Consider the following 23,813-nt stretch of genomic DNA (forward strand, 5'->3'; position numbering starts at 1 on the left):
CCCCAGCAACTAGTATATGGAGATCTACTGCACTCCAGTATTGGAGATAATGTATAGCTGCCTTGATATATATAGCCTTATCCTTCATTAATTTGTCTAGTTCCCCTTTTAAAACCATCCAGTTTGGTGGCCATCACTACATCCTGTGATAGCGAATTCCATAGATTAATAACTATGCCCTTTGTGAAAAGGTCCGTCCTTTTATCTAAGCTAAATAGTTCCAGCTTTTGTAACCTTTCCTCATAGGGGAGTTTCTCTAACATATTGATCATTTTGGTTGTCCTTTCCCACACATTTCCCACATGTACAATATTCTTTTTTAGATGTGGTGGCCATAGTATTCCCAAGTGTGATCGCACTTTTGTTAAGATAGGCAGTTTTATTTTCAATTCCTTTCTTATTATGCCCAACGTAGAATGTTCACAGCATGCCAAACACTCTCCAGTTGTATCTAAACAATTACAGGTATTTAGGTAATGTTGTTCAAAAGTGGGTTTTTTTAAAAAACAACAACACCTGTATCATTTGTAGTCATTTACTGCAGAGCATTTGGCATAACCCTTCTGTAAAATGCATGATGAAATTGTTGTTCTGATATTGTTGGTTGAAAATCTAATTATCTATTAGTGCCAAATATATATAGTATACATAACCTTTTAGTCGAGTGCATTGTGGTTGGTTTCTTGCACTTGTGTTTGGGTTTAACTAAGTTCCTTGGGAACCTTGCCTTTGTTGTTTGGCAGTATTTCATTTGATATTCACTTTAAGCCAAATCAGCAGATGTCATGATCCTGGCCCATCTTCAGGGACTTGATGAGTGCAGCTATTGAGTATATTGGGCACATTTTCACTTTCAGCTACTTCAATGGATTGCTTGCCTCAAACTGGAAGTGATTCCTTCTCAGTGGTGGAAATAGGAAATCCCACAAGGTTGAGTCTGCTTGCGATCTATTGAACAGGCACTGGATGCCCTCCTGGTGCTAGATTAGGGATAGTGTTAGTAGAGGGCCATTTTAAATAATAATAGAATAGCTACTCTTTTAAGTCTGGAAAAGCCCACCTCTTAATTTGAAATGTGAGTAGGATTCAAGGTATGTGTCTTTTTGGATTTTAGGTCACGCCTGTTTATGAAGACTGGGCCAAAATAGACTGGTATCGGTTCTTTTGCTTGTGGGAGAAATTGCCAGCCTCAATGAGAAGAGTAGCAGAGCTGGTTGGGATTGAAGAAAGCTTTTTGGCCTGCTCTGTGAAGGGCAGAATCATTGCTAGAACAGAGAAGCAGCACAGGCAAATGGCCATCCATAAAAGGTAATGACTGAATAAGCTGTATCACAAACGCTTGGTGATGGTCAATGGTCTGCCATAGAATCAACTCTGCATACACCGCCTCTACTCTAATGAAATGATAGGGTTAGAAGTAACTCATGTTCAGTGATATGATTCCTTTGAGAAATGTTTGTGGAACTTGTTTGTAAGTACAAAGTTGTGATTTATAATACCCAATACACTCCCTCCCCTGGTACAGAGCCATTTTGAAAAAAAAATCTTGGAGGGCAGCACCCTTCACTGCTCAAGGCACCTTGCTCTATGCTTCATGCTGACTGTATGGCACTAAGCCAAGTGTGCATTTTCATGGAGTGACATGTGATTAGGTTACCTTTCAAAAGGACATTATATATTCTATGGATTGCCTGAAACTTTGGTTTCTCAGTATGCCATTTGGAATGTTTCCAAAAAGGTTTTCCTTCTCCAGCTAGCACTTTCCACTTTCTCCTAGCTAGGACAAGACTTCTCTCTATCCTGTGCAACTATTGTCTTCCTTTCAGATGAACTAGCAGTTAGCTCTGATTCACTTGCTTTTTACCACTTGAATTCAGTTTGAAGAAGAGGGACCAGCACTATTGCAGGATCCTGTCATTTTGTTTTATTTGTGCATTTTTCTATTACAATGTTTTCAGTAGAATTTAAGACAATATACATAGATTTCCCTGGTGCAGTTCCAGTGTTGCCCTAGCCAGACCCATGCCTACTTAGCTTTAGTACGTTTGTTGAGTCAGTTGCCTTCAGACCATAGCCCATGCATTATATATAAACTAAAATGCAATGTGTGTGAAGTTGTAAGAGTCATAACGTAAGGCAACAGTGACGCATTACATGACCCCATGGGCTACCCCTAGCTCCCCTTCCTTGTGCCTCCGCTGCTTCTATGAGCTGTCACAAACTTCCCCTTATGGGTCAGCTTTCACACCTTATTTAGATTAAATTTACACTGCTCAGGTAACTAGACAATATAAATCTCTCATAGGGAGTACTCTTGTAGCCTGACTTCCAGCTCCCAGCCTCAACCAATATTATTAGCCAAGCTAGATGCCTTGCCAGTTTCACAGGCCCCATCTGTTTCCAGAACTCCTAACTAAACCCTTCAGTCACTGTCTCAACACTTTTAGTTATGTGTCACTTAAATTCAGCCTAAGATAAAAGCTCTTGCAACCCATGATTTCAATTTGTCTGGGTTTTCCCTCACCCCAGGTAGGAATGGGTGGTTGCAGCCTATTTTATTACATGCAGCCCTGTAACAATCTGGAGGCCTGATCCACGTAGGGCCCAGTCAAAACAGATACTGGCATTACCAAGAGGAAACAAGGCCATTTCTGTAAAAGAATGACATACAACTTATTGAATGCACAGTTGTAATATGGATGCAGATACAAACAATAAACGGAACAAGAGGCTTACACATGCCACTTCCATTAGAGATCACCATTCCCTTGATGGGTGTTAGATTGGTTCCCTGGATACAACAGGATGCCGGTCCAAGGACCTGCAGCCTCTGAGCACATGGGTGCCTTTCCTTTTCCCAAAGTGAGAGGAAAGAGCAAGCCAGCCTATTGATTCTTTTGGGTATCTTTCCTCAGTCCCAGAAACTGGCAGGAGATTCACAGGCTGGAAAATAAATAACTCCCCTACAGAGAGTTACTTGTAGGGGGAGTAAAAACAACATCCTTGTCTAAGAGAGTGAGATCATGCAGCCTTGAAACCTCACCCTCTGCATCCTCCCTAATCTATGTTGTGTGCAAGACGAAATGTACTCCTAGCATAGCCACAGTAAAATGCATCAAAAGCAAGGGCTATACAGATCTCTGCCCTACAAACAGCATATGGAACACCAAGTTAGTTCACACCTGATGCCTTGCCGTTCTGCCAGTGTCAAACTCACTATAAGCTCATTTAACCACAGAAGCTAGTGTAGGTGATTGTCCACCCTCCAAGGAAAAAGAGAAGGCAAAGAGTTAGACAGAACAGTGGAACTGCAACAGCAACAAGAAGCAAAAGAGATCGAAGAGCAACAGCAAGCTGAAGCAAAAGTGGAGTATGCTGAGGGGAGGAAAGCCAATGAAGAGGAAACTCCCTGGAAAATAGTGACAGGAGCAGAAGAACTAGAAGACATTCTGCACCAGTGGAACTATTAGAGTTAAGCAACCGCTTTCAGCTACTGGAGAATGAGACTGGAGGACAGTCTGCAGAGGAAGAATTACAGGGGACCCCATGCAACAGTGAACAAGAGACAGAAAGTCGGTCAAAGCAAAGGCAATTCCACTATAATCCGAAAGGAAAAAACAAAGCAGAAATAGACAATATGGATGGAAAGGAGTCCCTAGAAGTGGTGCCCTGCAAAGGGTGTGCAATGTTCGTGTTTCTGCCTGAGCTCAACATGGCGTATACCTGCAACAAGTGCAAGCTGGTGGCACTTTTGGAAGAAAAAGTGAGAGGACTTGAGCAGCGAGTGTCCACCCTCCAAAGAATAAGAGAAGACGAGGAATTCTTAGACCGAACGGTGGAACTGCAACAGCAACAAGAAGCACATGAGATTTAAGACCAACAGCCAGCTGAAGCAGAAGTGGAATATGCTGAGGGGAGGAAAGCCAATGAAGAGGAAACTCTCTGGAAAAGAGTGACAGTTAGGAGCAGAAGAACTAGAAGGCATTCTGCACCGGTGGAACCATTAGAGTTAAGCAACCGCTTTCAGCTTCTGGAGGATGAGACTGAAGGACAGTTTGCAGAGGAAGAAGTGCAGGAGACACCGTGCAACAGTGAACAAGAGGCAGTAGGTAGGTCAACCAAGAAGAAGAGAAGAGTAGTCGTTGTGGGATTGAAACCCAAGTATGTCGTAAAGACCCATGGACTCGCCAGGTGTGCTGTCTTCCTGGAGCACAGATTAGAGATGTGACTGAAGGGTTACCGAAGCTCATAAAGCCCACAGACACATACCCCTTTCTTCTCATCCATGTGGGAACAAATGATGTCGCCAAGCAGAGCTACGAAGAAATCATTTCAGACTTTGAAGCTCTGGGAAGGAAACTGAAGAACTTTGGGGCCCAGGTAGTTTTCTCATCCATCCTCCCGGTTCTTGGAAGAGGATTAGAAAGGGAAAGAAAAATACTCCGGATGAACGACTGGCTATGAAGGTGGTGCCGACGTGAGAGTTTTGGATTCTGGGACCACGGGCTACGCTACTTGGAACATGGACTGCTGGCAAGGGATGGGTTGCACCTCACAAGGGCTGGAAAGAATGTGTTCGGCTACAGCGTGAAGAACTTGATCAGGAGGGCTTTAAACTGAATCTTACGGGGGCAGGAGACGTAAACCTCGAGGCAACAATGGATGAAGGCCAAGGCACCACAGTACAGAGAACAGCTCCAATAGTGCCCCAAAATAGTGTCCGCAACAATGTAGGAACAAAGCCAGACTATAAAACACATGGTCTTCGATGTCTATATACTAATGCCCAGAGCAAGGGAAACAAACAGAACGAACTTGAACTCTTATTACATGAAGGCAAATACGACTTGGTAGGTATAACTGAAACTTGGTGGGATGACTCCCATGACTGGAATATAGCAATTGAAGGATATAACTTGTTCAAAAAGAACAGAAGAAATAGAAAGGGAGGTGGAGTTGCACTATATGTTAAAAATACCTATCCCTGAATGCAGGTGGAACAGACTGGGAGCCCCGTCGAGAGCGTCTGGATTAAAATTAATGGGGCAAGGAATAAAAAGAACATGATAATCGGAGTCTACTACTGACCACCCAATCAAGGAGAAGATGAGGACGAAACTTTTGAGAAACAAATTGCCAGTGTTTCAAGGAAGTGTGATGTAATAGTGACGGGGGACTTCAGTTACCCCGATATCTGTTGGGAGACCAATACTGCCAAAAGCGGCCCTTCCAAGAAATTCCTGACATGTGTGGGTGATAACTTTCTCCTACAGAAAGTGGAGGAAGGAACTAGAGGATCGACAATCCTTGACTTGATATTGACCAACAGGGATGACTTAGTGGATAAAGTGGCAGTTACGGGAACTCTGGGGGAAAGTGATCACGTCATACTTGAATTCTTGATTATGAAGGAGACAAAAGTTGATTGTAGCCATAGCAGGAAGAACTTGATCAGGAGGGCTTTAAATTGAAACTTACGGGGGCGGGAGACGTAAACTTCAAGGCAACTATGGATGAAGGCCCATGCGCCATAACACAGAGAACAGCTCCAATAGTGCCCACAGCAATGTAGGAATAAAGCCAGATTATAAAGCACATGGTCTTCTAAGTCTATATGCTAATGCCCATAGTATGGGAAACAAACAAAACAAATTTGAACTCTTAATATATGAAGGCAAATACGACTTGATAGGTATAACTGAAACTTGGTGGGATGACTCCCATGACTGGAATATAGCAATTGAGGGATATAACTTGTTCAAAAAGAACAGAAGAAATAGAAAGGAAGCGGAGTTGCACTATATGTTAAAAATACCTATCCCTGCACAGAAATATAGGAGGAGGATCCTTGGAGCTCCATCGAGAGCATCTGGATTTAAAATTAATGGGGCAAAACCAACATGATAATTGGAGTCTACTACTGACCTCCCAATCAAGGAAAAGACGAGGATGAAACTTTTGAGAAACAAATTGCCAGTGTTTCAAGGAAGTCTGATGTAGTAGGGATGGGGGACTTCAATTACCATGATATCTGTTGGGAGACAAATACTGCCAAAGAAATTCCTGACATGTGTGGGTGATAATTTTCTCCTACAGAAAGTGGAGGAAGAAACTAGAGGATCGGCAATCCTTGACTTGATATTGACCAATAGGGATGACTTAGTGGATAAAGTGGCAGTTATGGGAACTCTGGGGGAAAGTGACCACGTCATTCTTGAATTCTTGATTGTAAAGGAAACAAAAGCTGAGTGTAGCCATACACGTACTCTGGATTTTAGGAAAGCTGATTTTAATAAACTCAGAACAATGATAAGTAAGGTCCCATGGCAAGTGAGCCTAATGAGAAAAGGAGTCCAAGATGGGTGGGAGTATTTAAAAAATGAAATCTTAAAGGCACAATTACAAACAATTCCAGCAAGGAAAAAAGATAGAAGAGAACAGGAGAAACCAATGTGGCTCCACAAAAAGCTTAGAGATGACCAGAAAACAAAAATAGGTTACATATAGGAAGTGGAAGGAAGGCCAGGCCACAAAAGAAGAGTACAGACCGGTTTCACAGAAGTGTTCAAATGGCGTCAGGAAGGCTAAAGCTCAGAATGAGCTGAGATTAGTGAGGGATGCTTTTGTTGTTTGTTCGTTCAGTTGTTTCCGACTCTTCGTGACTTCATGGACCAGCCCATGCCAGAGCTTTCTGTCGGCCATCGCCACCCCTAGCTCCCTCAAGGTCAAGTCTGTCACCTCCAGAATATCATCCATCCATCTTGCCCTTGGTCAGCCCCTCTTCCTTTTGCCTTCCACTTTCCCTAGCATCAGCCTCTTCTCTGGGGTATCCTGTCTTCTCATTATGTGGCCAAAGTACTTCAGTTTTGCCTTTAATACCATTCCTTCAAGTGAGCAGTCTGGCTTTATTTCCTGGAGTATGGACTGGTTTGATCTTCTTGCAGTCCAAGGCACTCTCAGAATTTTCCTCCAACACCACAGTTCAAAAGCATCTATCTTCCTTCGCTCAGCCTTCCTTATGGTCCAGCTCTCGCAGCCATAGGTTACTACGGGGAATACCATTGCTTTAACTATGCAGACCTTTGTTGTCAGTGTGGTGTCTCTGCTCTTAACTATTTTATCAAGATTTGTCATTGCCCTTCTCCCAAGAAGTAAATGTCTTCTGATTTCCTGGCTGCAGTCAGCATCTGCAGTAATCTTTGCGCCCAGAAATACAAAGTCTGTCACTGCCTCCACGTTTTCTCCCTCTATTTGCCAGTTATCAATCAAGCTGGTTGCCATAATCTTGGTTTTTTTGAGGTTTAACTGCAACCCAGCTTTTGCACTTTCTTCTTTCACCTTTGTCATAAGGCTCCTCAGCTCCTCATCGCGTTCAGCCATCAAAGTGGTGTCAGTAGCAAAAGACAGAGGAATGAAATGGTGGTTCAACTGCTTAATGCGGATGGCAAATTGATAACAGATGACAAAGAAAAGGCTGAAGTGCTCAATTCCTACTTTGCCTCAGTCTTCTCCCAAAAGAGGGTCTATGATCCCCCTGGAAAAGTGAAGCACAAGTTGAGGGGGCAGGATTGTAGTTTGAGGTTGATAAACAAATGGTCAAGGAACACCTGATTTCCTTGAATGAGTTCAAATCTCCAGGGTCCGATGAACTGCATCCTAGAGTAATGAAGGAGCTAGCGGAAGAACTCTCAGAACCTCTGTCTATTACCTTTGCAAAATCATGGAAGACGGGTGAGGTGCCGGACGACTGGAGGAGGGCTAACGTTGTCCCTATCTTCAAAAAGGGCAAAAAGGAGGAACCTGGGAACTACAGACCAGTCAGTCTGACATCCATTCCTGGAAAAATTCTGGAGTAGATGGTAAAGAAGTCAATCTGTAAGCACCTTGAAAACAACGCAGTGATTGCTAGAAACTAACATGGATTTGTCAGGAACAAATCCTGTCAGATTTGTTGGAACAACTATCATCCCAGAGTGCAGGACACGGAATAACGGGCTGAAGTTACAGGAAGCCAGATTCCGGCTGGACATCAGGAAAAACTTCCTGACAATTAGAGCAGTACGACAATGGAACCAGTTACCTAGGGAGGTTGTGGGCTCTCCCACACTAGAGGCATTCAAGAGGCAGCTGGACAACCAGGGATGCTTTAGGGTCGATTCCTGCATTGAGCAGGGAGTTGGACTCGATGGACTTGTAGGCCCCTTCCAACTCTGCTATTCTGTGATAAGGAAGTCATTCTGTAAGCACCTTGAAAATAATGCAGTGATTACTAGAAGCCAACATGGACTTGTCAAGAACAAATCCTGTCAGACTAATCTGATCTCATTTTTTAACCTCCCTTGTGGACTGCAGGAATGTTGTGGGCGTCATGTATCTTGAATTCAGCAAAACATTTGACAAAATGCCCCATGATATTCTGATTAACAAACAAGCTGAAAGTGGGTAGATGGAACAACTATTAGGTGGATCCACAGTTGGCTGCAGAATCGGACTGAAAGAGTTCTTATCAATGGTATCTTCTCAAACTGGGGGGAGGTAAGGAGTGGGGTACCGCAGGGCTCAGTCCTGGGCCCAGTGCTCTTCAACATTTTTATTAATGATTTGGACAAGGAGGTGCAGGGAACACTTATCAAATTTGCAGATGACACAAAATTGGGTGGGATAACTAATCTTGATAGGCTGGAGCGCTGGGCTGAAAACAACAGAATGAAATTTAATAGGGATAAATGCCAAGTTCTACATCTAGGAAAAAAAAACCAAATGAACAGTTACCAGATGGGGGATACTTGGCTCAACAATACTACAAACGAGAAGGATCTTGGAATTGTTGTAGATCACAAGTTGAATATGAGCCAAAAGTGTGATGTGGCTGCAAAAAAAGCAAATGCTATTTTGGAAGTATAGCTTCCAAATCGCATGAGGTACTGGTTCCCCTCTATTTGGCCCTTGGTAGGCCTCATCTTGAATATTGCATCCAATTCTGGGCACCACACTTCAAGAAGGATGCATACAAGCTGGAGCGTGTTCAGAGGAGGGCAACGAGGATGATCAGTGGTCTGGAAACAAAGCCCTATGAAGAGAGACTGAAAGAACTGGGCATGTTTAGCCTGGAGAAGAGAAGATCAAGGGGAGACATGATAGCACTCTTCAAATACTTGAAAGGTTGTCACATAGAGGAGGCTCAGGATCTTTTCTCGATTAACCCAGAGTGCAGGACACAGAATAACGGGCTCAAGTTACAAGAAGCCAGATTCTGGCTGGACATCAGGAAAAGCTTCCTGACTGTTAGAGCAGTAGGACAATGGAACCATTGTATGTAATCTGTTTTTATGCTTTTAATTTTTTTTAATGTTCCGTATTTTAATCTTTGTAAACTGCCCAGAGAGCTTTGGCTATGGGGCATTATTTAAATGCAAATAACAACCACCACCACCAATTACCTACGGAGGTTGTGGAAAGCTTTTTAAAAGTTTTTTTTGAGGTATTTTTTAAGGTGGATTCCTGCACTGAGTAGGGGGTTGGACTCGATGGCCTTATGGGCCCCTTCCAACTCTACTATTCTATGATTCTATGGGTTCTAGTCCTCATGAAGCTCACTGGGTGCCTGCTCTGGGCCAGTCATTGACTTTCAGCCTAACCTACCTCACAGAGTTGTGTGAGGATAAAATAGAGAGGAGGGCCACCATATAAGCCCCCTTGTGTTCCTTGCAAGAGGGAAAAAGGAGGGGTATGCATCTTATAATAATAATAATGATAATAATAATAAATAATGGTTTGGAGAGGAGCAGGAGGCAGGCAAAATACATCTATTGTGTCTAAAATTGTTGTGCATGACCACACACACAACCAGCACCTTAGTCTCTCCTGCTTTCTATTCGGAGTAGATTGTAACATGGGCAGTCATGGTGTTATCGTGTTTTAGATGTTCTGATCTGTTAATGGGGTCAAATACTGCTGTTCTACCCTTAAAGTGGCAAAAGGTGCTGGTTGTGTGTGTGGCCAGGATGCCTTTGTGTTGCTCTTGCAGATGAACCCCTTCCCCCCAGCAGTACAGTGTTACAGTAGTACAAGGGCTCTGAGTCTTTTAAAGTTCAAAGAAAAGAAAGAGTGCCGACAGCTGCCACTGCACTGCATGGTAGTTTCGGAGAGCTGCGTGGGGCAGTTGGGATGAAATGAAAAAGCAGTTACACGGGACTTAGAACTACAGCCAGGCCCCACCTTTTATCATCGTGCAGAGTAACTGATATGCTTATTTAATTCCTGCTGTCAGAATTATTTCTTTAGATTGTAAGAAGCTTGATCTTCAGATTCATTTCAAGCTTTTCTTAGGGACGCCTGAAGGTGTTCCATTTATTTTTGCCACGTTTTCCACCTTTTTGAGCCATGGCATTGTATATCTTTGCTTTTAGCAATCACAGACATAATTCAGACATGCATCAGAATACATCGAAATGCAAATGTTCATTCTTATCAATAAATTCTCAAGTAGTTTGAACAAGAATTAGAACATCCATCTACAAAAAAAATACTTCCCAGGCAAAATAAATTGGAGTCAATCAGATGGAAAGTGAATTCAGCACAATTGTCTGCACCAGCAGAACTGCAATATCCATGTTAGTGAATGAATCTTTTGGAATTGCTGCGTCCACTTCGAAACATGTTAGTTTCTAATTGTGTTCTAATGACAAAGCAATGCTCCTATTTATTTATTTTTACATAACCTTATCTTAATTTTTACTGATACAGATTTTTTACAAGCTTGGCCCTCCTGGATTTAATAAATGAGGTTCCTTTAATGGATGTTGCTAAGAAATATGGTTGTAGCCGTGGACAGCTTCAATCTTTACAGCAATCTGCTGCTACTTATGCAGGTGAGGATTTTTTATTTATTTATTTATTCATTTATTTAATTTTTTTCATTTATATCCCACCTTTTTTCCTCCAAGGAATCCAAGACGGCGTACATAATCCTCCTCCTCTCCATTTTATCCTCACAACAACAACCCTGTGTTGTAGGTTGGGCTGAGAGTCTGTTACTGGCCCAGTCACCCAGTGGATTTCCATGGCCGAGTGGGGACTAGAACTTGGATTTTCCAACTCCCAGTCCAACACCTTAGGCACTACACCACACTGGCTCTCTTAACATGCAATTTAAATATCTCAAATTAATATAGCATTTATAATTGCAACCCAGTGGAAGAAATCATAACAATTTAATCTCGATGTAATCTACTGATTTTAAATTTGCATATAATTTTAGGCATATTTTCTTCTTCCATCAGTGAGCAAAACTAAAAGGATAATAATTTCCTCCTCAGATCCCAGTTCTTCCATTTGAGAGCACCGTCAATCAGTCAGTCAAGTTTATTGCTTTTGGCCAATGGCCTTTGCATAAAACAAACAACACAACAGTACAATCAGCAACACATATGGAAAGACAAAGAATTTACAGAAGTGAAACATATGCATATAGACATAATTCATATAACACTTGATATACAAAATTTAAAAATATAAAATAGTCTAAAATAGTGTGACATCGTTGATCCATAAGTGATATGATGTAAATCAGATATGGTCAAATGCAATCATCTCCTTTACAATTGACTGCTATCTCTGCTATGTATTGCTTTCTGATCTTTTTGGCAGCTGTGGCAAACAGAGCTACACGCCAAGTCACATATTTATCCATATCCACTAGGAGGTAAAAAATCACATCCAGTGGGCTCTGGGTAGGACAATTTTCGATCAAGGGTGTCACAAATCGTTCCCTTGGGTCATTGTATAGTGGACAGTGCAAAACATAATGGACAAGGTCCTCTGGTTCAGGGCAACCACAAATGCAAGAACGCTCATTTATTGGGATGCCCCTGTGTCTCCCATCTCTATAGGCAGTATCCATCATATTTAGGCTTAACTCTGTGAAAGATTTCCGAAGTTGTACAAATGTTAAATTGTTAAAGTAATCTGCAAATTCACAAGCCTCTTTGAGTTTAGAATATAATGGTGCGCATGGGGATATATAAGCAGAGTTTAGGTCTTTTTGAGTGACAACCTCCCTTATAATTCTCTTGATGGTGGTTTTCTGTATATCTGGTGGGAAACTTTTAAGCTCAGTTAGTGAAAACCCATATGATGGTAAGTTGAGCAGCATGATGTACCCAATTTTTAATTGGTAATCCATTACATAATTCTATCAGACATTTTTTGGGTAGCCTAGTATTATCCATCTGTTGTACCTTAAACCAATAGCATATTATTCTTTTATCTATTTGGCTCTCTATACTCAGTACGCAGGTTTCTAACCTAATCATAACAGACAATACATCTTTAGGCAAGCCTAGCAAGGCTCTCAAAAAGTAGTTTTGAGGGGGTTCTAAGCCTAACACCTTCAAGGTGCCCCAAACCTCTACCCCATAAAGGATTTATGCCATTGTTTGGCTTTGTAAACAGTTAAGGCAGGGTTAACTAAATTTCCTCCTTTAAAAGCAGCAAACTTCAGAATCGCTTTAGCTGATCTAAAGACTTACATTTTAATGCTTGACAATTGTTCTTTCCAGGAGGATGTTTCTGAATGGACCAAACCAAAGTATTTGAATGTTTTCACTTGATTTATAATATATCCATCCAGATGCCAGACATGCTTTTTAGGGCGCTTCCCAAATACAACAACCTGTGTCTTAGTGTAATTTAAGGTCAAGGCATTTCTCTTACAGTATGAAGCAAGCTTCACGAGAAGCCGCCTTAGTCCCACCTGGGTACTAGATACAAGTACTAGGTTGTCAGCATATATTAATAACAAGAGTTTTTGATCGAGAATTGTAACAGGGGCAAACTGTAGACCATCCAGTTCCTTTACCATATCATTAATGTAGAAGTTAAACAGAAAAGGTGCCTTCAACATCCTGTAGGCGCGAGCCTGCGGCGCGAGCCAAAGGGCAAGAGCAAAAGGGCTCTCGGCCTGAGGCTCTCCACCGTGGGCAAGAAGCTGCTACCTAGAGGTCTATTGATAGTTGAAGTGACAATCCACAACCCACAGACACCAGGGGATTCACAGTGTTGTAACTTACTGGCCTTTGCCCCCCGTGTAACTGGGTGCTGCAGAGCTATATATTTATTTATTTATTTAATAGCTGTACCCTGCCACGTGTTGCTGTGGCTCAGTCTGGTTAAATTGAAAAGAAAGAAAAGACAAAGCGGATGTTTCTAATATGTTTAATTTCACAATGCTTGTGGATATACAATATTTTTAGTTGTTCCATTGTCTGTGTAGATATAGAGATTGTCTGGTTTGCCGACTCTAGAACACGCAACATATAATTGTCCATGTGAGAAGCAATCTGTGTCTAGATCTAAACCGCACAATTCTAAAGATTGGCCCTGAGCTTTGTTGATGGTGATTGCAAATGCCAATCGAATTGGGAATTGCAATCTCTTAAATTGAAATGGCATATCTGTTGGAATCATAGGAATGCGAGGAATGAGGACATCTTCACCTTTGAAAGGTCCTGTCAAGATTGATCTCCGACTATAACAATTGCCACTTCGTCTATAGTTGGAGCATTGAATCTTCGCACATGTTCTCCAGCAGGCGTTTTGTCAGCATGAATAACAATCTTGTGTGTATCAGATGGCATCATGTCAATTGCTGTTTTGAACAAATGTACTAAATTGTTTTTTTCGTGAAGTAGCTGTTGCAGTTTTGAAACGACGGACCTTTTTATGCCGGTATAAATTCCGCAGCGTGCATTCAATTCATCATTGCCATCACCAATGAAATACATTTGTAGGAATTTATGTTGACTATCTTGAAACGGAAGGAAGGAGCCGGCTTTATGATAAAATTTGTCCTTTGACTTTGAAAGTTGGCATAAATGGAGCTGTGATGATTTCTGCACCGAACGACATCATTTGGAAGCATGAGTTGTATTTCCTGATGTTAGATAGGAAATGCTTTGATTCTGCGGTATATCCTGCAAGCAAAGTTTGTAATGTCTCTGGTGGTTCTCCAAGTTGAGGCAGTTTAATTTTTCCAGCGGCGCAACACATTCCTTTTGTTTCTCCATTAAATTTAAGAGCCTTGCAATAAGGACACACTTCAGTCACAGTGCCGATGAGAACATGCCGCCTCAAACTATAATCATCAGCTGGGTTGTACCGGAATGCAAGGCGATTGTAATCATGTTATTGTTTACCACAGAGTCGTGTTTGACGCTGATGTGCTGTTTCTCGTTGACGTCTTTCAGCCACTCTCAGTCTGTTGCGTTCATTCTGTTGAGAACAAAGCAGATCTGAAGCTGTAGAACGCGATTGCTGTGCTCGCAACTGTGCATCCTCAAGTCTGGCTGAACGTTGCTTGGCTGGTTCCTTGGCACGTATTTGAGGCATTCTTTTTCTTTTTTTCTCGTTTGCTGATGCCCGTTCTTCCTCAGTCTGATTTGCAATTTCTTGTCGCGGTGCTTCCGCTCCGCGAGTATGACGACCTAAGTGTGATCTTCTGCGAGGCATTATTTGGATGAAGTAAAGCAGATTGTTTGGTTTTTTAAAAAGGATGTTTTTACGGTGAGAGGGTTAGCGGAAACTCCTGGCAGTTACCTTTCTTCAGAACGTGTAACTGTCACAGGTGTGACATCTATATTCACTCAGCCAATTGTGAGAAAACATGCAAATAGGAGAGGAGTCAGAGGCAGCGGATTGGCCTACTGGTTGGCGATGTCACAATGATCAGCAGGACTGGTTTTGAGGAGGCCTATTTCTTCGATTTTAAGACAAACCTTTGACCCCATATAGAACATAGTTACATAACAATGCTCGCATATTCGAATGCAACGTTGTGTCAAAATTTCAAAGCAATCGGTGAACTTTCGGAGATATAACGTCTGTTTCAAACGGACATTTACATTTTTATTTATATAGATAGATTTATTATTTATTTCATTTTTATACCGCCCAATAGCTGAAGCTCTCTGGGCGGTTCACAAAAATTAAAACCACAATAAAACAACCAACAGGTTAAAAGCACAATTGCAAAATACAGTATAAAAAGCACAACCAGGATAAAACCACGCAAAAAATTATATCAAAAATTGATATAAGATTAAAATACAGAGTTAAAACAGTAAAATTTAAATTTAAGTTAAAATTAAGTGTTAAAATACTGAGAGAATAAAAAGGATATTGCGCAGGGACCTGTCAGTGAAGAGGGAAGAAGTGAAGAGACAGCAGAGTCAAGAGACGGTTAGAGGGGCTGAATCTGGGAATGTTATTTTTAAGATAGCAAATGTGCTTTGACTATAGTATGCAGCCGCCTGTTTGATGGTTGTATGAAGCAGATTTTACTTTTAACTTTAAGAGTCTAGTCTTACATTAGTTTTACAGGTTAGTTTGTTTTTCAAAACTAACAGTTTTAAACAACAGTGTCTGGTGATGTGAATGAGTGACACCATTTGGCAGCATTAACTAGCTGTGCTGATTAACTGACATGGTTATTACCAGAAGTCTGAATACTTGCACAGGAAAGTGTAGGAAAATTGCAAAACCCAGTACGGATGTAACAAACAGCTCAATGTGGTCTTACGTTACCAGTTCTGGTGGTAAAAGGAGAAAACCAGATAGGACTAAACAGAGGAAGAGAAAAGGGCAGGAAAAACAAATTATTGGTGCAGAAGGAGATAACTATGAGGACCAATTAAAGGAGAAACCATCAAGCATACCACTAGAAACAGACAAGGAATCACCACCTGCTGCCCTAAGTAGCATAAATAAAAATGACACAGCACAGGAAATAAACTTGTGTGTTGAAGACAGAAGCAATAAGAGACACATGGAACCAATGAGGATCCACCAAAGCCATGACAACAGCCTTATAGCTTTTTTTAATGAATTACCACCATTAGATGAATTACTAAATACATAAAACTGAATTTGTTTGGACTTTTTTGCCAGTTTGGCCAGCTTTCTCACCGCTGAAGCAGCAGAATGAAATTTAATAGGGATAAATGCCAAGTTCTACATTTAGGAAATAGAAACCAAAGGCACAGTTACAAGATGGGGGACACTTGGCTCAGCAATACTACAAACGGGAAGGATCTTGGAATTGTTGTAGATCACAAGCTGAATATGAGCCAACAGTGCGATATGGCTGCAAGAAAGGCCAATGCTATTTTGGGCTGCATTAATAGAAGTATAGCTTCCAAATCACGTGAGGTACTGGTTCCTCTCTATTCGGCCCTGGTTAGGCCTCATCTAGAGTATTGTGTCTAGTTCTGGGCTCCACAATTCAACAAGGACGCAGACAAGCTGGAGCATGTTCAGAGGAGGGCAACCAGGATGATCAGGGGTCTAAAACAAAGCCCTATGAAGAAAGACTGAAAGAACTGGGCATGCTTAGCCTGGAGAAGAGAAGACTTAGGGGAGACATGATAGCACTCTTCAAATACTTAAACGGTTGTCACACAGAGGAAAGCCAGGATCTCTTCTCGATCCTCCCAGAGTGCAGGACACGGAATAACGGGCTCAAGTTAAAGGAAACCAGATTTCAGCTGGACATCAGGAAAAACTTCCTATTAGAGCAGTACGACAATGGAAACAGTTACCTAGGGAGGTTGTGGGCTCTCCCACACTAGAGTCATTCAAGAGGCAGCTGGACAAGCATCTGTCAGGGATGCTTTAGGGTGGATTCCTGCATTGAGCAGGGGGTTGGACTCGATGGCCTTGTAGGCCCCTTCCAACTCTGCTATTCCGCACCTCGATCAGGATGAAGAGGCGGGTAAGAAATATTTGTTGTTGTTATTGTTGTTGTTGTTATTATTATTATTATTATTATTATTATTACAGCCACATCTGGTGAAGGCGTGGATGGTGCTATCGATGAGACTGTATCAGATTGATAGTCCTCCACTGGTGATTCTTTATCTTGGCCCAATGAGCCAACAGTGTGATGTGGCTGCAAAAAAAGTAAATACTATTTTGGGCTGCATATTAATCGCCCCAGACAACCTTGGCTCGCACAGCTCCTACGCCACTGTCACGGAACCTATCAACGCCTACCACCCATGGCGAACCTTCTGTCCAGGCAGCAGGGGCAATTTCAGCACCAGGATCTTCGCACACTGAAACTCACAGCATGGAAGATAGGGCAATAGTCGTCTCTGACCTCCCAGATGCCTTGCAGAACATCATCCTAGCGTCCCGAAAGCCAGCAACATGCAAGTCCTATGCAGCAAAATGGGCACACAGGCTCTAACTAATCCTCCTTTCGAGCCACTGGTGAAAACGGACATTAGACTTCTAACCCTAAAGACAGTCTTCCTAGTGACAATAACTTCAGCCCATCGCGCAAGTGAGCTATGCGCACTCAAGGTCAATCATCCATACTTGGTGTTTCACAAAGACAAAGCAGTCCTCAGATTGGACCTCTCCTTTCTCCCAAAGGTGGTCTCTTGAGTTCCATCTTAACCAAGAAGTGATCCTACCAGCCTTCTTTCCCTCGCCGATGACGCAGGTTAAACAGAGGCACCATTCATTGGACGCTAGACGAGCCCTAGCTTTTTACAAAGACAGGACAGCTCAATTTCGCTACTCAACTCAACTATTTATATGCTACGGATCCCCCCATTATTATTATTATTATTATTATTATTATTATTTATTTATTTATATAGCACCATCAATGTACATGGTGCTGTACAGAGTAAAACAGTAAATAGCAAGGCCCTGCCGCATAGGCTTACAATCTAATAAAATCATAGTAAAACAATAAGGAGGGGAAGAGAATGCCAACAGGCGCAGGGTAGGGTAAGCAGGCACAGGGTAGGATAAAACTAACAGTATAAAGTCCGCACAACATCAAGTTTTAAAGGCTTTAGGAAAAAGAAAAGTTTTTAGTTGAGCTTTAAAAGCTGCGATTGAACTTGTAGTTCTCAAATGTTCTGGAAGAGCGTTCCAGGCGTAAGGGGCAGCAGAAGAAAATGGACGAAGCCGAGCAAGGGAAGTAGAGGCCCTTGGGCAGGCGAGAAACATGGCATCAGAGGAGCGAAGAGCACAAGCGGGGCAATAGTGTGAGATGAGAGAGGAGAGATAGGAAGGAGCTAGACCGTGAAAAGCTTTGAAGGTTAACAGGAGAAGTTTATATTGGATTCTGAAGTGAATTGGAAGCCAATGAAGAGATTTCAGAAGCGGAGTAACATGGTCAGAGCGGCGAGCCAAGAAGATGATCTTTGCGGCAGAGTGGTGAACAGAAACCAACGGACTGATGTGAGAAGAAGGAAGGCCAGAGAGAAGAAGGTTGCAGTAGTCCAACCGTGAAATAACCAGCGCATGAACAAGCGTCTTGGCAGAAGAGACAGACAAAAATGATCGAATCCTGGCAATATTATACAGGAAAAAACGACAAGATTTAGCTACTGCCTCAATATGAGGAATAAAGGAGAGCGAGGAGTCAAATATAAAGCCAAGGCTACGAGCTTCCTTGACCGGAGTAAGTGTAACATCATTGACAGTAAGAGAGAATGAGAGATGAGGAGAAGGTTTAGGAGGAAAAACAAGCAATTCAGTTTTTGCCATATTAAGTTTCAAACGACGATGAAGCAGCCAAGCTGAGATATCTGAAAGACATGCCGAGATACGATCGTGAACATCAGGAGAAAGTTCCGGAGATGACAGATATAGTTGTGTATCATCGGCGTACAGATGATATTGGAGGCCATGAGATTGAATAAGCTTGCCCAAGGGCAACATGTATAAGGAAAACAACAACGGGCCAAGCACTGAGCCTTGCGGAACCCCTACTGAAAGGGGAAAGGAGGAAGACAAGCTGCCATTAGCCAACACGCTGAAAGAGCGACCCGCTAGATAGGAGGCAAACCAGTTATAGACAGAGCCACAAAATCCAAGGTCATGAAGGGAATCTAAGAGAAGATCATGATCAACCGTGTCAAAGGCTGCAGTTAGATCAAGGAGAATAAGAACGGAATAATGGCCTTTAGACTTGGCAGTAAGGAGATCATTGGTGATCTTAGTAAGGGCTGTTTCGGTGGAATGCAGAGGACGGAATCCAGATTGAAAAGGATCCAAAGCAGAGTTACTAGAAAGAAAGTCAAGACAGCGAGAGTAGACCACACGCTCCAGGATCTTTGAAACAAACGGCAACAAAGAGACAGGTCGGTAGTTAGACAGAGATAGCCTATCAAGAGTAGGTTTCTTGAGAATGGGAGAGACTGTAGCATGTTTAAAAGCAGAATGAAATGAACCAGAGGACAGAGAAAGATTAATAATATGAAGCAAGGAAGGGAGGATAGCAGGAATAAGATTAATAAAGACGTGAGAAGTATCCTCCCAGAGACTGGCATCTTGGGTAGTACAGACAATAAGCATAGCATATGAAATGTCACACTTGAGCCCCCCCCGGAGAGGGTCAGTCGTGGAATACCTCTTCATGATGTCTGTAGAGCTACTACATGGGCGTCTTTATCTACATTTACCAGGCACTACCAGCTAGATGTGTGAGCCAGACAAGACTGTTCCTTCGGCAGGACAGTCCTCTCAGAAGTGCTACGCTAGACACCGACCTACCACCTGAAAAGTCAGCTTGTTATTCGCCCATATGTGTGATGCCCAGAGACCCATGACGAAGGAAGTCAGGTTGCTTATCTGTAACTGGAGTTCTTCGAGTGGTCATCTATGCATTCACATAACCCACCCACCTTCCCCACTTCGGTGTCCTAATATTGTCTTGATACCGAGCATATTTTTCCCGGAGGCCACAATGACGGTCTCCCTTTTTAATAATAAACTGAAAATATAGGCGGGAACCTTCTGAGCATGCTCAGTGGGACGGTGGGGGAGGGTTCCCACCAAACAAATTGCTTAGCTATAGAAGCTTCCGGATCAATGCTCCGCGCAGGCACAGAGCCCATATGTGTGAATGCACAGATGACCACTCACAGAATTCCAGTTACAGGTAAGCAACCTGACTTTTACCTCCATCAGGGTCTATCTCGCAGCCATTTTGGCTATACACTCGCCCATAGGAACCTTCACGGTCTTCACACATCCAGTCATTCAATGTTTTCTTAAAGGCATAAGAAACTTAAGGATCCCACCAGGCCAATTTTACCAACCTGGAGCCTTTCGGTCGTACTCCATGCTCTCACCAAGCCTCCATTTGAACCCCTTGCAACCACGGACTTACATCTTCTTACCTTCAAACTAGCGTTTCTTGTCGTTATCACTTCAGCTCGCAGAGCTAGCGAACTCACTGCACTTTGAATAGATCAACCTTACCTGAACTTCCATAGAGATAAGGTCGTCCTCTGACACGATACCTCCTTCCCAAGGTAGCTACCGACTTTCATCTAAACCAGGGCATTGTCCTCCCAGCCTTTTTCCCATCTCCTCAAACTCCGCTTGAGTTGACCATGCATACTCTTGACATTTGAAGAGCCCTTGCCTTTTATAGACCAAGAACTCTTCCATTTTGAACATCCCCTCAACTATTTATCTGTTACGGTAGCAAGAATAAGGGAACACCTATCTCTCCCCGGAGACTCGCTTCTTGGATTACCCACACAGTTAAACTAGCGTACAAACTTTCAGGCTTGCAATTGCCACACCAGATTAAAGCTCACTCTACAAGAGCGATGTTTACCTCAATAGCCTTTGGCAGGGGAGTGTCGATTAAAATGGATGGGAGGAGCAATTAATCAGGGATCACATTATAACCAGCCCTCAATAATTCAAGCAATCTGTTCAATTAAGGCTCCACCCCTAATAGCAGTAGAAACAAATTTCTGATAGATTGTAAAAGAAATGTTTGGATAGAAAATGTGTGTAGCTTTCCCTTCTAAAGAACCCCCCCCCCTCGAGATTATGCTGGATATTTTATTCTGAACATTATTGGTTTTAAAGGGGGACTTTTGGGGGAACCTGAGGATTCCCCGAAGGAACTTACCTCTGTTGCCCAGCTTGCGGTATTATTTTTAAAAAACAACATCACCCCACTGATACTCCCACATTGCCCTTTGAACTTCAGTGATGTTTAAAGAGCAGTTTGGGTTCTGGGTCGCAACCTCTGCAAAGACTTGGATGTTTTTGGACCAATATATATGGAATTCCAAATCCCAGACTGTGTCACTTAGCATTCTTCCCCTCTAGGCACAAATTGGCATTTTCCAGAGACGGATGGAGAGCCTTCTTTCATCTTGGGAATGGTGCCTCTCTCTGGAGCATGTGGGCAGGGCCAAACTGTTGCTTCTTCTGCCAAGCTGCCCTGACCTCCCCATACCGGCTGTACTTTAGTGAACCATGAGGTCAAGTGAACTGATGCTCTTAAAAGCCAGCTCCTGTTGTTTATTAGGTCCTTTCTCTTTCTCTTTATTTTCTTTGTTGTTTCCTTTTTGTATTTTATCACTTCCCCCCCCCCCGCCCCATGATCTTGGTCAGGATTTGCTTAGAGCCCTGGGAAGGAGGGTGAGAGCCAAGTGCCCCCCCCCAAGTTCGTAGCAATTTCCCCACAGACTGTACGGCAACCACTTTTTGCACCCAGACCTTTCACTCAAGCACCAGGTAGGTAATAACTGAAGCAACCAGCAGGATAGGCCATGTCATGCCCACAGCTACAAACTTGTATCCTTGGACAAATTTATACCCCAGGAACAAATGTATTTACTCTCTAAGATCTAGGAATTCAGAGAAGCACAGAAATGTAATAAAAACAATAGATCAACTACTAACCATCAGGGCAATATAGCCAGTACACATGACAGGGATCAAGTTTGGGGTATATTCTATCTTTTTTTCTGATTTCCCAGGAAAATTGGGATATTTGAGCTAAATTTGATCTGAAGCAACTCAACAAATGCATCTCTGAAAAAAGAGACCCTCACCATTGCTATCTAAGGTTCTGTTACAACAACAATCACTTTCAGTATCAAGTCCTATCTTTTGACCTCTCCTCGGTTCCTTGAGTGTTAACCAAGATTCTGGTGGCTGTTGTGGCACAACTCAGGAAATAAGGGGTGTAGTTTTACCCATGCCCGGATGACATCCTGATTCATTTGCCCTCACACCACAAGAGCCTGCAGGAAATGCAGACCACACTGTCTTACCTATAGTCCGACTGGTTTGTCTTGAACGTAGAAAAGAGTCGTCCGGTCCTATGCAATGAGTGGACCAATTGATCCCTCAGAATTTTGGTTTGTCTTAAACCAAATTGTGGAGTATTTCTACAACCTTGTAAATAATTTGCCACATGCCAATGTTTGCGTATACTTTTTATAATGTGTCGTACCTGATGTATAATGTTTTTTCTAATTTATGAGCAATTTTGGCCAATAACATTATTTTAAAGCTAAGCATAGGACTATATATTACAAACTAGACCTAATGGAAGTATATATTTACATAAAATAGAGAGGAGGACAATTACGTAAGCCCTCATGGATGAAAAAGGGGATATAAAAGTAGTAATGAAATAAAGCATTTGGCCATTTACAGTAGTGTGAACATGCGAAGATCCATGCATATGTTATCTCTGAAAAGATGACTTCATAATGTCTGCACCATTCATATGAACCATGTTTAACATACTTTTTTAAAAAATATGTATTCCAGGGATGATTACCATTTTCTGTAATCGGCTGGGCTGGCACAATATGGAACAACTGCTCTCTCAGTTTCAGAGTCGCCTCACTTTTGGAATTCAGAGAGAGCTCTGCAGTCTTGTCCAGATACCTCTGCTAAATGCACAGTGTGCCAGAGCGCTTTACAATGCTGGTTTTCTCACAGTGGCTGATGTAGCTACAGGGAAGATTGCTGAGGTGGAAAATGCTCTCAGGAATGCAGCACCATTCAGGAGGTTAGAAACTGTTCCAGTATGGATGGAAGTTAGCTTTTTGATACAGTTTTGTTTAGTATAAGTTTTGAAAATGGATTAGATTCTAACACTTGCTTATCAGTTTTCTTAAGTACAATACTTCAATCTCCTCCACTTTTATTCTAACTCACACTTTACCCTTTTTTTATCTCCAAGATTATTTCTTGTGCAATGTTATGCTTTTGTATATGCCTGGGATTCCCTGTTAATGTGAAATAGTGTATGTAACGGTTATCTAGGCAAGGTTTAGAATACCAACTAGGACTATTTGAATTCCATGGTATAGGTCTAGTCCTTTAATCCTAGCTTTGATGAACACTTGTTTCCACATCAACATGGCTTTACGCTGAGAGAATTTGTGGTTCCCCTGTATCTTCTGGAGGGCATTCCACATCATTGGGTAGCCCCCTCTCTTTAAACAGCAGGCATGGCCCAAGTATCTCTAGTGAAGGCTTAACTTGTTTCTCAGACTATAGCTAGTGATGCTTCTTGAGTTAATATGGGGGTGGGGGTGGGAATGGCAGTAAGCTTCTCCTGGCGTTTTCTAATTACTTCAGGTTTTAACAGCAAAAAAATATTTTAACCTGCATTAGGAGGATTTCACTTCTCCCCTGAAATGTTCTATTGACCTAGGATTATGATTTCCAATTGTTGCTTTTTTCACCTGTTGAGTTTAAGCAAATGTATACTACATGATTTCCTTTTGTGCTTCAGTCCCCATTCCTTCCTCTCTTTTGGTGGTAGGCCCTTCTTATTGCCTAGTTTTCCTCCCAAAGACAAGCCGCCATGGGGCCGATCTCTGAATGCCCACAAGCTCTGGATTAAGTTAAGCTGTTACCCCTGCTTTACTCCACCACTCCCTTCCCTTCCCCCTCAGTGCGCTTGCTGTGACAACCACTGAGTTCTGTGTTCTCTATTTCCTATACTGGAAGAAGGTAAG

General features: G+C 42.3%; 1 protein-coding gene across 1 annotated transcript in view; it reads left to right on the forward strand.

Moving 5' to 3' along the window:
• POLQ (DNA polymerase theta) overlaps positions 1-23,813 on the forward strand; it is a 165,006-nt gene that overhangs the window by 68,331 nt on the left and 72,862 nt on the right. The window contains exons 13-15 of the mRNA XM_063128417.1: positions 1,115-1,308; positions 10,747-10,871; positions 22,612-22,855. Of these exons, the coding sequence (XP_062984487.1) occupies positions 1,115-1,308; positions 10,747-10,871; positions 22,612-22,855 (563 nt within the window). The remainder of the gene's footprint in view (positions 1-1,114; positions 1,309-10,746; positions 10,872-22,611; positions 22,856-23,813) is intronic.

This window comes from Elgaria multicarinata, chromosome 6 (genome assembly GCF_023053635.1).
Source record: "Elgaria multicarinata webbii isolate HBS135686 ecotype San Diego chromosome 6, rElgMul1.1.pri, whole genome shotgun sequence".
Taxonomy (NCBI): domain Eukaryota; kingdom Metazoa; phylum Chordata; class Lepidosauria; order Squamata; family Anguidae; genus Elgaria; species Elgaria multicarinata.